Source organism: Equus quagga, chromosome 12, assembly GCF_021613505.1.
Source record: "Equus quagga isolate Etosha38 chromosome 12, UCLA_HA_Equagga_1.0, whole genome shotgun sequence".
In the NCBI taxonomy this organism is placed as follows: Eukaryota; Metazoa; Chordata; class Mammalia; order Perissodactyla; family Equidae; genus Equus; species Equus quagga.
In genome coordinates this window covers 108,181,407-108,194,456 of record NC_060278.1, presented here as the reverse complement: position 1 = coordinate 108,194,456, position 13,050 = coordinate 108,181,407, and the positions used below count along the sequence as shown (strand labels likewise).

Genomic DNA, 13,050 nt, shown 5'->3' with positions numbered 1-13,050 from the left:
CCAAGGAAGCAAAAAGGAGGCGCCACCCTGCGCTCCCGGGGTGACCCCGAAAACCTTCCACTGGGGAGAGCACTCATCTCTCTGGAAAAAAGCTCTTTTTACGGTGCAAGAAGCAGAAGACCAGGGCGAGGACTCGAGGGCAAGTTGGCGGACTAGGGGAGGGCGCAGCGGGCCCAAAAGGTTCCGGGTAGGCTGCAGTTTCGGGGGACACTCGGGGCCTTCTGAGCACGGCCGGGGACACGCAGATAGCGGACGCGGTGTCGGGAGGCTGCCCCTCGGTTCCGCTGCCCCATTGCCCGACGGCCGGCTGGGCCATGTTCAGAGGGCCGGGCTCAGCGGGCCTACCCCGCGCCCCGGGGCCCCGGAAGCCCGCCCCGCGGAGCCTCAGCTGCCTCTCGGACCTGGACGGCAGTGCAGCCCCGGAGCCGCGGCCGTGCAGGCCCCCTGGGAGCCCCGGCCGCGCGCCCCCGCCGCTGCCGGCGCCGTCAGGCTGCGAGCCCCGCCTGCGGCCCATCATCCTGCGGCGGGCGCGCTCGCTGCCCAGCTCCCTCGAGCGCCGCCAGAAGGCCACGGGCGCACCGGGCGCTGCGTGCGGGCCGGGCTGCAGCCGGCAGCACCGAGTGCGCTTCGCCGACGCGCTGGGTCTGGAGTTGACGCAGGTCAAGGTGTTCAACGCGGGCGACGACCCGTCGGTGCCGCTGCACGTGCTGTCGCGGCTCGCCATCAACTCGGATCTGTGCTGCAGCAGCCAGGACTTGGAGTTCAACCTACAGTGCCTCGTGCCCGACTTCCCGCCGCCTATTGAGGCAGCCGACTTCGGCGAGCGCGTGGGGCGGCAGCTTGTGTGCCTGGAGCGCGTCACCTGCTCGGACCTGGGCATCAGTGGTACGGTGCGCGTGCGCAACGTGGCCTTCGAGAAGCAGGTGGCGGTGCGCTACACCTTCTCCAGCTGGCGCAGCGCGCACGAGGCGGTGGCGCGGTGGCGCGGGCCGGCGGGCGACGAGGGTACCGAGGACGTCTTCTCTTTTGGCTTCCCAGTGCCGCCCTTCCTGCTGGCTCTCGGCTCCCGCGTGCACTTCGCGCTGCGCTACCGAGTGGCCGGCGCCGAGTACTGGGACAACAACAACGGCCGCGACTACAGCCTCACCTGTCGCAACCACGCGCTGCACATGCCGCGCGGGGAGTGCGAAGAGAGCTGGATCCACTTCATCTGAGACTTCGTCAGAGGGAACCTGGTGCCTCTGCTCCTAAGCTGCACCTGCAGACACTTCCTTGCTGGGCTCTCATATCTGAGTGGCTGCTGTTCCCCACACTCCACCCCACGTCCTCTGATCTCACTTCCTTCTGCAAGGTCCCCTGGCAGTGGCCCGTCCTGTCTTCTTGAAACGTCTGTGTCACTTGGTCTAAAAAGTAGCCTCAGGTGGCCAGAAGGCCTAGTTGTGTAATGTGCTGGGGGAGGATCCTGGGTGGGTAGATGCGTGGACGTGCTGGCGCCTCTGGAGAAAGCCCAGGCAGGGTCTTTTTTTGGAAAGGCGCGCATCCTCCTTCTAGGCAGGCCTGTGGCTTTTGCATGTGTCCTGATTGGGTCTCTGTAAACGTAGTTATTTATTATCATTGTGATGCTGGGACCTTTTACCTTTAGTGGAGGCCTTCTCAGGAACATTCTGGATTTAATAAGCTAAAAAAAGTCAGTCTTGCGTGTGTGCCCACTGTCAACAGAGTATATAGTATGACCCCCATCATGATCCCTTGAGGCGTTCCTGCCCTGGGACAAGGAAAACCTGAGACCACATTAGCTTGCCAATGCCTGTAGACTTGTAATAGTAGGAAACTATTAATAGGCAAGAAATGTATGCCTCATCAGTCATCACACAACCATTCCTGGGATTTCAGGCTGCCCTGGTTAGGCTGTGAGCCTCCTACACCAACAGCTGAGAAAGAGGAAAAAGCTTTAAACTTTTGTACTAGCAAATTGGCCCCTTCTCTGCAGTCTCTCTTCTCACTTCATGTATTTCTCTTGTACATGTTTGATAATTATGTATCTGCATGTTATCAGGCCCTTCTGTTTAAGTTTGAAACTACATGAACATTTTAAGAAATTCTGCCTTAAGTTATTTCAATTTTCTGGCAACTCTATAGAATTTCAGGCAACAATGCCCTTTGCAATTACCTTTTTGATGATTAAAGTGACTCTTTTTATGTCTTCATAAGTGTCAAAAGATTCCAACAGTCAGCTTTCAGAAGTTACCAAGGGGAACTAGAAGGTGTTTTCAGCAACAGCCAGAGCACTGGAGGAAAAATAATTCACAAATATTTATACTCTTTTAACTATTTTAAATTATACTTAGATATACTCGGTTTTATCATCCACCTGCGAACTTTATTCTTTGTGCCTTCAGATAGGAGAGTTTCTAACATTGTCTGGACTTGTTTCCCAGTTTTAAAATGTTAAATGCCTTTCTTTCCGTTTTTTTTTTTTTTTTTTAAATCTCCAACTAAGACATCAAGGCCATTGGTGCCTGCAGAGTTCCACAATGACACAAAACTCCCAGCAAGGTGCTGATGAATCAGGTGCTGAATGGTAGTCTCTCTGACAGCAGGTGCTAGTGCTGAGGTTCGATAACCCAGCCAAGATGGACAAGGCCTTCAACTTGCAAAGTTCAGTTAGAATACAGTTGAAACTAGTGTAATCTCTTTTGTGATAGCTGTCACCAATGAATTAACTCCAAATCTTGGAATGCTTGTTGACATTTGTCAAGTCAATATGCAAGGATGCATTTAACCAATTTGTTTCTTATATAATTGCAACTTCTGTGTTTTTAAAATTCCAAGAAGAGGGATGGCTTTCTTTGGTACTTTTAGATCTGAAAACACTGAATTTTGATTAGAAATATTGTGGTTAAATTGAACGACCTTTGACCATTAGATCTGTGCACTACATTGGCATGCAAGAGAGACAGAAGCCTGGTTGCATTTCCTGCTGTTTAGCAAACTGTCCAATTAGGTCAGCAAGCCTGTGAGGGCCTCAGCTGCTGTGCCCTGGCCCCAGCCCAGAGTGCAAGACAATTGTCCAGAGTATTCAGGTGTATGAGTTAGAGCCACCAAGTGTATTGTTGTGTAAAGGCATGTAGAGAATCTTAGAATCCATGTGAAAGTCACTTGCCAAAAAGGTTCTGGTCATGGAATATAAAGTAAATGTTATATCTTTGATAGTAAGAGAACCTCAATGTGCCTTTTAAAACATAGCAATGTTTTAAAATTTAAAAGCTTAAATATACCTGCCAGGTTAATAAAGTTCAGTATAAGGAGAACTTCCAGACCCTAAAACACAGTTATATTGCTTATATGTTAAACTTTTATAGTGGATTGTGCAATTGTTGGGTTGTCTCCCCAAACATATTTTAATGTCTGTCATTTAAGATGATTTCACTCAAGAGTGAATATTAAAGTACATGTGCACAACTTGTTAGCTGGAGTGTGTTTTTCATGTGGTCTGATTACAGAAACAAGGCTTTAGAAACATCTTGATTGTTTAAATCATTTAACACGTAAGTCTTATCCTTCCTAAAACACTGTCAAATTTAGTGCCTTGCCAAAAAAAAAAAAGTATGATGGTGCCTTGGCTTCAGCACAATTCTGTATGTCTTTGAGAAACTGAAATATTATCTTTTTTGCCAGGTCAGTATTAAATATGAAGAAAGCTCTAGGGGAATGCAGGGGATGGGACAGTTATTCTACTTCTCTTACAGTGCTTACTGAATCCTCTGTATGGAATAGTGTGTGTCTGCCTCCCTGAGGATTGTGACCCTCATCCAAGTACAAAAGCCTTGCACACGGGAAGGAAATTAATATTTATTGTGTCCCCTCTTATTTGCTTTCCCACATTGCTAGGTGCTGTATGTATTTGACTTCATTTAATTCTGAAAATTACACTACCTGGTAGCTAACATCACCATTTTCTTAGCTGAGAGAATAAAGCTCAGAGAGGTTTAAGTAATTCACCTGAAGTCCCACAGCTGGAAAACAGCAAAGTCAGCATTCAAACCTATGCCATGCGCGCTGCCAAGTGATAGGATGTTCCCAATAAGTGCTTGTTAAGGTTTAATTGAAAGCCCAATTTTGATGCTGATTTATGGTTTTACATCTAACACCATGTGCTGGATTACTGATGTTTACTAAATAATCCCTATGCGTTCCAAACACGTGAAACAGTAAAAAGGGCTCTAATATTTTTCTTCTCTCTACTAAAAAGTGGCAAGGTGGGAAATCACTACTTTAAATTTTTGAAGCGCTTGTCTGCTGTATCATTTCTGAATTGCTCGCCTATTTTACACAAGCATCCGTCGCTTTTACCGTTTAAACTGATACTTTAAATGGAAACATTCTAAAAAGCCTGGGAATACATTGTTGGTGATTGTGCTCAGTGCCACGCCTACATGGCCTCAGCTTGCCGTCCCCCGGGGATCTGGGGTTCTGGCTAATGGGGTCAGCGGGCGGCTGGCAGCACCTGTTTCCAGGAACCCGGGACGCTGGGCCTGGGGCTGAGGCGTGACGGGGCGTGGCCGTTGGTGGGGCGGGGCCAGGGAGTGGGCGGGGCAGGGGGCGGGGCGTGGGCGCAGCGGCGGGACTCTCTCAGAGGAATCGGACCCTCGTGTCCTCGCAGGTTCGGCTGGCGTCCCCGTGTCTGTGCAGCCCCGTCCAGCCCTCCCGGGTGGTTGTGGGAAACACGGGGGTCTCCTCCGGGCCCGCCGGCGCCCTCCGGCCCTTCCGACTCGCGTCCTTCGAGCACTCGGCAAGCCGGGGTCCCTCCGGCGCGCCTGCACCGGGGGAAGGCCAGGCAGGGGAAAGCAGGGCAGGGACGCCCGGCTGCTGCGCGGCGGGGCCTCCACCCGGACGAGCTCCGGGGTCGGGGTCGGGTCGCAGCGGGAGCCCGCTTACCTGAGGCCCGAGCCGCGCCCACCGCGGCGCCCCTGGCTCCGGCCTCGGGTGGCACCGGCACCGGGTGCGAGGGGCGGGGCCTGGCCGCCGGCGGCGCTGATTGGACGCGGCGGGGACAGCACCCGGCGCCGATTGGCCGCGCGCTTCCCGCCTTCCGTTGGCCTCCTGAGGCGCGGCGGCGGTCGCTGAGGCTTGGAGACCAGGCGGCGGCGACGGCTCCCGGGGCTGGCCGCGGAGGCTCCTCCAGGCGGCAGGTTGAGCCGGCGCCACCGGGCGGGCTTCCTGACGGCTGGGCGCGCGGACGGAGGCGGCGGCGTCGGGCAGGCCTCCGGGGGCGGGGGGCGGTCTGCCTACCGACGGTTGAGGCTGAGCCGTTGTGGAAACGGCCGGGCGGCAGCGCCGGGGCCGGCGGGGGCGGATTCGGGCCGGGCCGTGCGGGCCTCGCGCCGATCGCGGGGCGAGGGGCTGTGGGGCCGGGGGCGGCGGACGGCGCGGCCGGCCGTACGGGAGACGCCGGCCAGGGCGGGGCGCGGGCGGCAGGTGAGGGGCCGGCGGGCCAGGGCGGCGTCTCGGAGCCGGGCGGGAGCTGCCCGCCGGCCGCCCCCGCGCCCTCCTGCTCAGGCCTGGACGCGGTGCGCCGCGCGGGGAGGGGGCTCGGCGTCCGGGCCCGCCGCCGGGCTCTCCCGCCGTGGGGAGGGCTGCGGTGCGCACGGACCCCTCTCCCGGGCCTGTCCCCGCCGTCCACTGCCCCGCGTCGTGAGAGGACGGCGCGCGTGTGGGGACAGGGCGGCGTTCGCTGTCGGGGCGGGGCGGGTTCCTGCCTCCCGCGTCCGTCCCCTCGGGGAGGGCTGTGTGCCCGCCGCGTCTGTCAGGGCGGCGGGTGCTTTCGAGCCGCCATCCTTTGTCTGCCCGCGTGGACGGCTTTCTTCGCCGGGCTCGGGGCGCCTGGGCGGACGCAGCCGCGCGCTGTGGGAAGGCCTCTTCGGCGCTGCCTTCCCGGGCCGGCGGGCGGCGTGGACGCGCACACGCGCTCGGGGCGGTCGGTCGGGAGGTGTGGCTGGTTGAGCGGATGGGGGGCCGGACCCGCGCTCTCTGGAAGCCGGGATGCACTCCGCCTCGGGAGGGAGGGAGGGAGGGGGCGGCCCCGGACTGAACCAGCGACTTCCCTGTGTGAGAGTCGGCCTGCGGAGATGCTGCCTTGCCTTGGCCTTGGCTGACTTCGTGCACGAAAGCGGGCTGGGAGGAAACCGTCTCCTTAGCGCGGCTGCCTCTTGGCGGCGAGTCCGTCTTGAGTCTCTGTCTCACGTGCTTGGTGAATGACGCTTAAATTCGAATTCGGACTGTTGTGGTAGTGAAGGCAGAAGGGCGCCGTGTGGCAGGCAGGCTGCCCCAGCGGGTGCTGGCCCCGGGGGCGGGTGCAGCTGGAGGCCCCCGCGATGTAATGTCGGTATTTAAACCTGTCGGTCAGGTTTTCAAGTTGTGAGATAAAATGATCTAGTCTTCAATTTCACAAGTACACCTTCATTCCAACAGAATGGAAAAATATGTGTAAGGCTGTTATTTTTATGACTGAGTGTTGGCGAATTATCAAAGATAGCTGAATGCGTTTTTTATGGATATTTGCTGACAGACTGGTGAATTTTGGATAAGTAATGAAATAACCTGTGTAATTTATAAATTAGTATATATCCCATAAATTTTTTCATTTTAGCAAAATCTGTAAATACATTATAATCGAGACTTTTACTTATTTTGTGTTCTATTGAAATATGATTTAAGGATTGAAATGTGTATTCCAAATATACTAACTTGAGTATATATTCATCAAAACATGAAATAAGTTTAAAAAGTAATTTTTCCTATAAAATTTTCTGAAATGTCAAATTTCTCTTAAAATTAAAGTAAAATACAAATATTAATGAAAATTAATCTTAAATAAGAACTTTTAATAACATAAATTATTTCTGAATAATTAACTCTTATTAAATATTTTTATAAAAATAAACTTAAGTCACCATTCTAGTGTTTGCTTGCCATCTAACTGCCATTGTGAAGAGTCCATTTAATGTTATGCAGTTTATGTCTAGATTTACGTATGTACAAATTAAAGAATAATGTGTGTTGATTAGAACTCCAAAATGTTCCTCAGTCACCATGTGCAACTGTTGCAAATACTGTGCACTAAGTTGCTAGTACTTCCAGATCCACAACTTGGAATACAAAGAGAAGCAAGAAAATGGACAGGTAGCACTATTAGGAAGCAATTCTTCATTATGCAAGAATCTACTGTATTCTTGCTCTGCTAGAGGAAGGATTTGACAGTTAATGTCATTTCCCTTACCTGAGCACTTAGGTTGCTCAAATTCTGCCTTTATTCTGAAGCAGAACCAAAATGTCTGTATCAGCAGACTTACAACCTTCTCTGCATTGTTTCAGCCTTCCCCTGAATTCTTTAAACTTTTTGTGTGTGTGGAAGATTTCTAACATATACAAAATAAACAGACGAGCATAATTAACTGCAGTCTCCTTTCAAAAACATAGGCAAGGAAAGTGTTTCTCTGGGGTCTGAAGGGTGTGAGTTATGAGAGTGAATGTGTTCATGGTTATAGGATTTGCTGCATCAGTATTGAGTACTGGATTGTGAGTGAACAGATTCTCATGTGCTCAATAAAATTATGTGTGTGCATGTAAGAGAGAGAGATGATCATGTACAAAAAATTCATATCTATTTTTATGCCTTTGTGCTTTTATGTCTTAAATCCTTCTGTATTGCAAAGTCATAGAGATATCCTCCTGTATTTCCTTCTAATAGTTTTTAAACATTTATATTAGTTAATTCATCTAGAGTTTATTTTTGTGAATGACAGGAGATAGAGGTCTAATTTTACTTTTTTCTGTATAATGAGTCGATTTTCCCAGTACCATTCTGATATACCTCCTGTTTCTCTAATTTTCACTTCATCTATCTAATCTGCTTTTAAACCCATTCATTTATTCTTAATTTTATTATTGACTATTTTTGTTTCTGGAATTATTTGGTTCTCTTTCAGATTTTCTGTGGCCTTCCTTACTCCCGACCCCAGTTTCCAGTTCTCTGCCAAAAATCTCAGCTTTGTTTTATAATCTTTATGTACACAGTACTCATAGTTACTTGAAAGCATTTGCTCTAATAACTCTACCATCTGGAGGTCCTATGGGTCGGTTTCTTCTGGCTAGTTCTGCTGTTCTCACCTTTTAATAAATTTCATCCAAGTCTATGAATTGACCTTTTTTTAAATGTAAAGCATTTTTTTTTTAAAGATTGGCCCTGAGCTAACATCTGCTGCCAGTCTTCCTTTTTTTCCTTCTCCCCAAAGCCCCCCAGTACATAGTTGTATATTCTAGTTGTGGGACCTTCTAGTTGTGCTATGTGGGACGCCTCCTAAGCACGGCCTGATGAGCAGTGCTAGGTCTGCTTCCAGGATCCGAACTGGCGAAACCCTGGGCTGCCAAAGCAGAGCCCAGAGTGATTAAGCATGAACCTAACCAGGGGGACAGGCCCTGAATTGCACTTTTAAGTATTGTTTTGATTGTGTCCTATAGATTTTTATATGTACACATTTTCTAATTCACTTAAATATTTTGTCATTTCCATCTTTTTCTATTCCATGGACTATTCAAATGTACATATTTTAGTTTCCGAATATATAGGAAGTTCGAAGCTACCTTTGTAGCTGATTTCTACATTTATTGCATTGTGAGATCAGAGTATCTATTATATGTTGATTCTTTTGTATGCTTTTATTTGTTTTTGCTTTGGTGACTTAAGATTTTCCCTTTTATTTTCATTCAGAAATGTCCTCACAAGGTGTCTAAATGTACTTTTTCTTTTTTTTTTTTAGAAGATTGGCACCTGAGCTAACATCTGTTGCCAATCTTTTTTTTTTTTTCTCCTCCTTCTTCTCCCCAAAGCCTCCCAGTACCTAATTGTATATTTCTAGTTGTGAGTGCCTCTGGTTGTTCTATGTGGGGTGCTGCCTCAGCATGGCCTGATGAATGGTGCCATGACCGTGCTCAGGATTTGAGCCAGTGAAACCCTGGGCCACCGAAGCAGAGCGCACGAACTTAACCACTAGGCCGTGGGTCGGCCCCTAGATGTACTTTTTCTTATTTATCTTCCTTGAGATTCAGTGGACTCTTTCTGTTTTTGGATATTTATATTTGTTTTAGGGAAGTTTTTGGCTGTTATTCATCTGTTGCCACCCCACTGTTCTTTTTTATTTTTTTAAGTTTCTAGAATTCTTATTGGATAGATATTGGAATATCTGCATCTCTCCTTCATATCTCAGCTTTGCTTCTATACATTTTATCATTTCATTCCTTTGTGATATTCTGGATGATATCCTCAACCCAGTCTTTATATCCCAAGGAATGTTCCCTCCTGAAGAAAGCCACCCCCCTAAGCTTTCAGGCTTATGATAGTGGCAATGATGGATGCTCAGGGGTCTCTAGCCTACGTTGTTCCTATTACGGTTTCTCATTAATCCCCCTGTTGGTTGCTGACCTCCAATACTTATCTCTTACCTCCATATTTGAGATAATACTTTTCCTATATTTTTTTCTGTTTTATATCTATGAAGCAAGCTCATGTGTGTGTGTACGATATAACATTCTCAAATAGGACCAGGCTAAATTTCTATCTTTTGAGGTGAGTGAAAGCAAGAGTGAAGCCAAGTAGAAAATAGACACATCCCTTCTTGGGAGTTGGGGAGGCAAAGAATAGGTCTCTGCATTTCCAATATTTTCTGGGTCAAATCTCTCTGAGTCAGTTAAAATGATGAAATGACTACCAGCTATCTAGAGATCCTGTAATCATTGCTGGTGTACTGCAATTCCCAGCTAGCCACAGACCTAGAATCACCCTTTTATTATTTAAGCCAGGGCAGACACAACCTGATGGGGCAAAAGCACAACCCCATCTGGGGCTGGATAGATTTGGATGAAGTAGCTGGACTCCTAGCTGCTTAACTGCAAGGGCTGGCCTTTGTTGTTTCATTCCTCTCACAATAACACAAACCCACATTTACTGATCTCATGTTTTGAACCCCACTTACGCATTTTGGCAAAAATTTACTGTACTTTTCAAAAGGCATATAAGTATAAATTACAAATAAAACTAAAGTCTGCTTTTGACAAATAACCAATTGCAGTTCTGTGTAACTCCCTACTCTTCCTCCCCAGTGAGCTGACAAACACTCCAACTGTCCTGAGTGATATGAGTGAATGTCTCTCTCTCTCCATGTACCCACATAATTATGTATATACTTACATACACCTACAGACAGAATCATAAATATACAGAGTTTCTTTTTTCCACATATATGAACATACTGTGTGTATCGTTTGGCAGTGTGTTTTTAATCACTTAAAATTCTTTGACTGCAAATATCTAAAATTCTGGTTTATTTTATTTAACTGTTCACAAAATTGTCATGTACCACATTTTATTTATTCATTCCTCACCCTCCCTCCCATTCACAGCTCCCATCTAAGTGCTTTTGAATTTTGCCAAACAACGCTGCAAAAACATCTGTAGACTTGGCTTCTTATGCACATAGAGCAGATCTTTCTCTGGGGATCAGATTTTTTTTCTCTAGAATTAATTTTTGGAAATGCAAGAGATTTTTTTGCTCATCCCTTTTGTATACCTTACATGTATGTCCTCATTGGCACTTAAATTTCTCTACTGACAGGTCTCCAAGAAAGTACACTGTGACTAATGCTTCTTATTGTCCCACGGATACACAGTCCTATATTCCTCTTGGATTAATTAATTAATTGCCTCTTTGTTGGATTTCCTGGTGATTCCATTACAAAGGTCTTCATAGTACAGATTCTTGTTAAATTGTACTAGTCATGATGTATAGGAAAGATGATATTATTTCTTTTCCTTTATAGAGCTAACCTCCAGATTGTATTTGGAAGTGTTAGATGCTTTGTTCAGATTGTAGGTGGTGCTTAATGTACCGCTATTCTTTCCTGTTTCCATTCTCCTCTGAAGGAAAAATGTGCTTAGGTTATCTTTTCCTCACTCCTTTCATTGCATATTTGTAGTACTCATATATCGTGTTTTTGATGATATGCTTACATATTCTTCCCTTCTTAAATATTATTAGCCCGAATTTCCTTTAGATCTTAATACAAGATTAGCTTTCTTTGTGTTCCCAAAGTTGGAACAAATATAGCAGGAATCTGGTGAGGGAGGTCCAGGTTTGTATTCTTTCATTAACTAGTTTTGTGACCTTTTGGCAGGACTTCTGACATTTATTTAAATAATCTATAAAAAAGGGAAGGCTTGAGTAAATGATCTTCACACTTTCCTCCAGAACTTCTTTGGCCAGATTCAAATGGGTAGTTTCGTAAACAGTGAGGAACTTGAAGAAGCAATATTTATTGCCTTTGGTATAAGCAACAATGCTGATTTATGTGTAAGATTTTTAAACTTAAACATATAGAACAATGGTAAGATACAGAAAGTATCTGTTTTCTTTTATAGGTGTTTGTTTTGTCCTACTGTTTTAAAACTAAGTCAAAATGCCAATAAGACCAGATCTCCAGGTATGTAATCCTAGACCAAAAGGAAGTATTTTAATTCCTAAAGTAACTTTTTGTTTATTTATATGTATTAAGTGCCATATTTTTAAGAAAGACAAAGCTTACTTGTTTTTATGAAATGGTCAAGAGTAGAATAATTTAAAAAATAATGTTTCTCTTTCATTTTTTTCAATAGATTTGTTTTCAAAAGTTGTATTAAGAATATTTATAAAGTATTACAGATACTGATTATTTATATATGCTTTTTACATTGAAAAGAATTATGCAGTAATTAGTATATAAGTTATGCCTGGATGTTTTTATATCAAGGTTTAAAATTGTAAGATACTTACATTTAGGTAAAGAATAAGTTTTAATATATCTATTTAACATGTATACAGTTTACCACCAAGTCTGTGATTGGATTGCAGTATGAAAATTCCTTGTTAATGATGTAGTTTAATAGCGGGGATGGCATATTTTGTAAAGGTTATAAATGTATAATATAATAAATAATAAATTATATATATATGTAATGCTTAAGTTATATTGGTTGGTATAGTTTCTAAAAAGTGCTTTTACCCATGTTTATGTTTTCTTGGGTTTTTTAAACTATTTAAACCTCATTAAGAAGTTCATAGTCAGATATGTTAGGGTTTTATCCATGGTGTTAAGTATTAGTTACTATAAAGTTGATTTTACTTCTTTCATTAACAGATTTTTGTTGATTTTGACATAATGATGCCTTTCCAATAAAAGATATGAAGAGGAAAATTAGTAAAATATGGTTTTCCTATGTAGAGTCTTGTTATTATCGTGGAAATTTAATCTCTAATTCCATTACTCCAAATTTAATAGTGGGAAGATTTATTTAATAAGTGAGTTGATATTTTATAAACTCTTGAGAATTTTCATGTGAAAACAATTCTCAAATTACTAGGATGCATAAGGTGACTAATTTTGATTTTAGTTCAAAATTTGTGCCATTAACTATATTTCTCTAGCAGCTGGAAAAATACATTGATGATGCTTTAAGAAAAAATGATTTCAAACCTTTGAAAACACTTTTACAAATTGATATTTGTGAAGATGTGAAGATTAAGTGCAGTAAACAGTTTTTCCACAAGTTGGATGACCTTATATGCAGGGTAAATATTCATTTTTGTTGAATGATTGTTAAAATTATTAGATAGCATTCTACTTTCTAGCAAGAAGTATTCCATTGAAAGAAATGAATAAAAAGGCTTTGGCAAGCTTGCCTATAATTATATAAATAAATGCTTATCTCACTACTTGCTAATTTTTTTTTTTATTTGAGGAATCCCACATAACATGTTGAGCTGTTGTTTTCTGAATAAAAGATATAAAAAGCTGTGTTTACAAAGTCTTGCCATTATTCACTGTTTACCTGAACTGGGGAAAAATAGTTTACCTGTTTGAACTTTAAACAACTTGATCTATTTTTAAAAAGCCTATCAGCATATTCTTTATGTGAAATAGATAATGCTTGATGCTTGTAAAAGTAAAACAAACAAATAA

At 44.9% G+C, this 13,050-nt stretch overlaps 2 protein-coding genes across 2 annotated transcripts in view; both read left to right on the top strand.

The window, feature by feature from the left end:
- Positions 1 to 13,050, top strand: part of SYCP2 (synaptonemal complex protein 2) — a 78,371-nt gene that overhangs the window by 179 nt on the left and 65,142 nt on the right. The window contains exons 2-3 of the mRNA XM_046679046.1: positions 11,474 to 11,535; positions 12,516 to 12,659. Of these exons, the coding sequence (XP_046535002.1) occupies positions 11,512 to 11,535; positions 12,516 to 12,659 (168 nt within the window). The 5' untranslated portion in view covers positions 11,474 to 11,511. The remainder of the gene's footprint in view (positions 1 to 11,473; positions 11,536 to 12,515; positions 12,660 to 13,050) is intronic.
- Positions 305 to 3,454, top strand: PPP1R3D (protein phosphatase 1 regulatory subunit 3D). Its single transcript, XM_046679045.1, has one exon. It carries the CDS (start codon positions 315 to 317, stop codon positions 1,212 to 1,214), a length of 900 nt encoding a protein of 299 aa, XP_046535001.1. The 5' UTR covers positions 305 to 314; the 3' UTR covers positions 1,215 to 3,454.

Coding starts and splice junctions, on each gene's coding strand:
- PPP1R3D (XM_046679045.1), top strand. CDS start 315: ATGTTCAGAGGGCCGGGCTCAGCGGGCCTACCCCGCGCCCCGGGGCCC.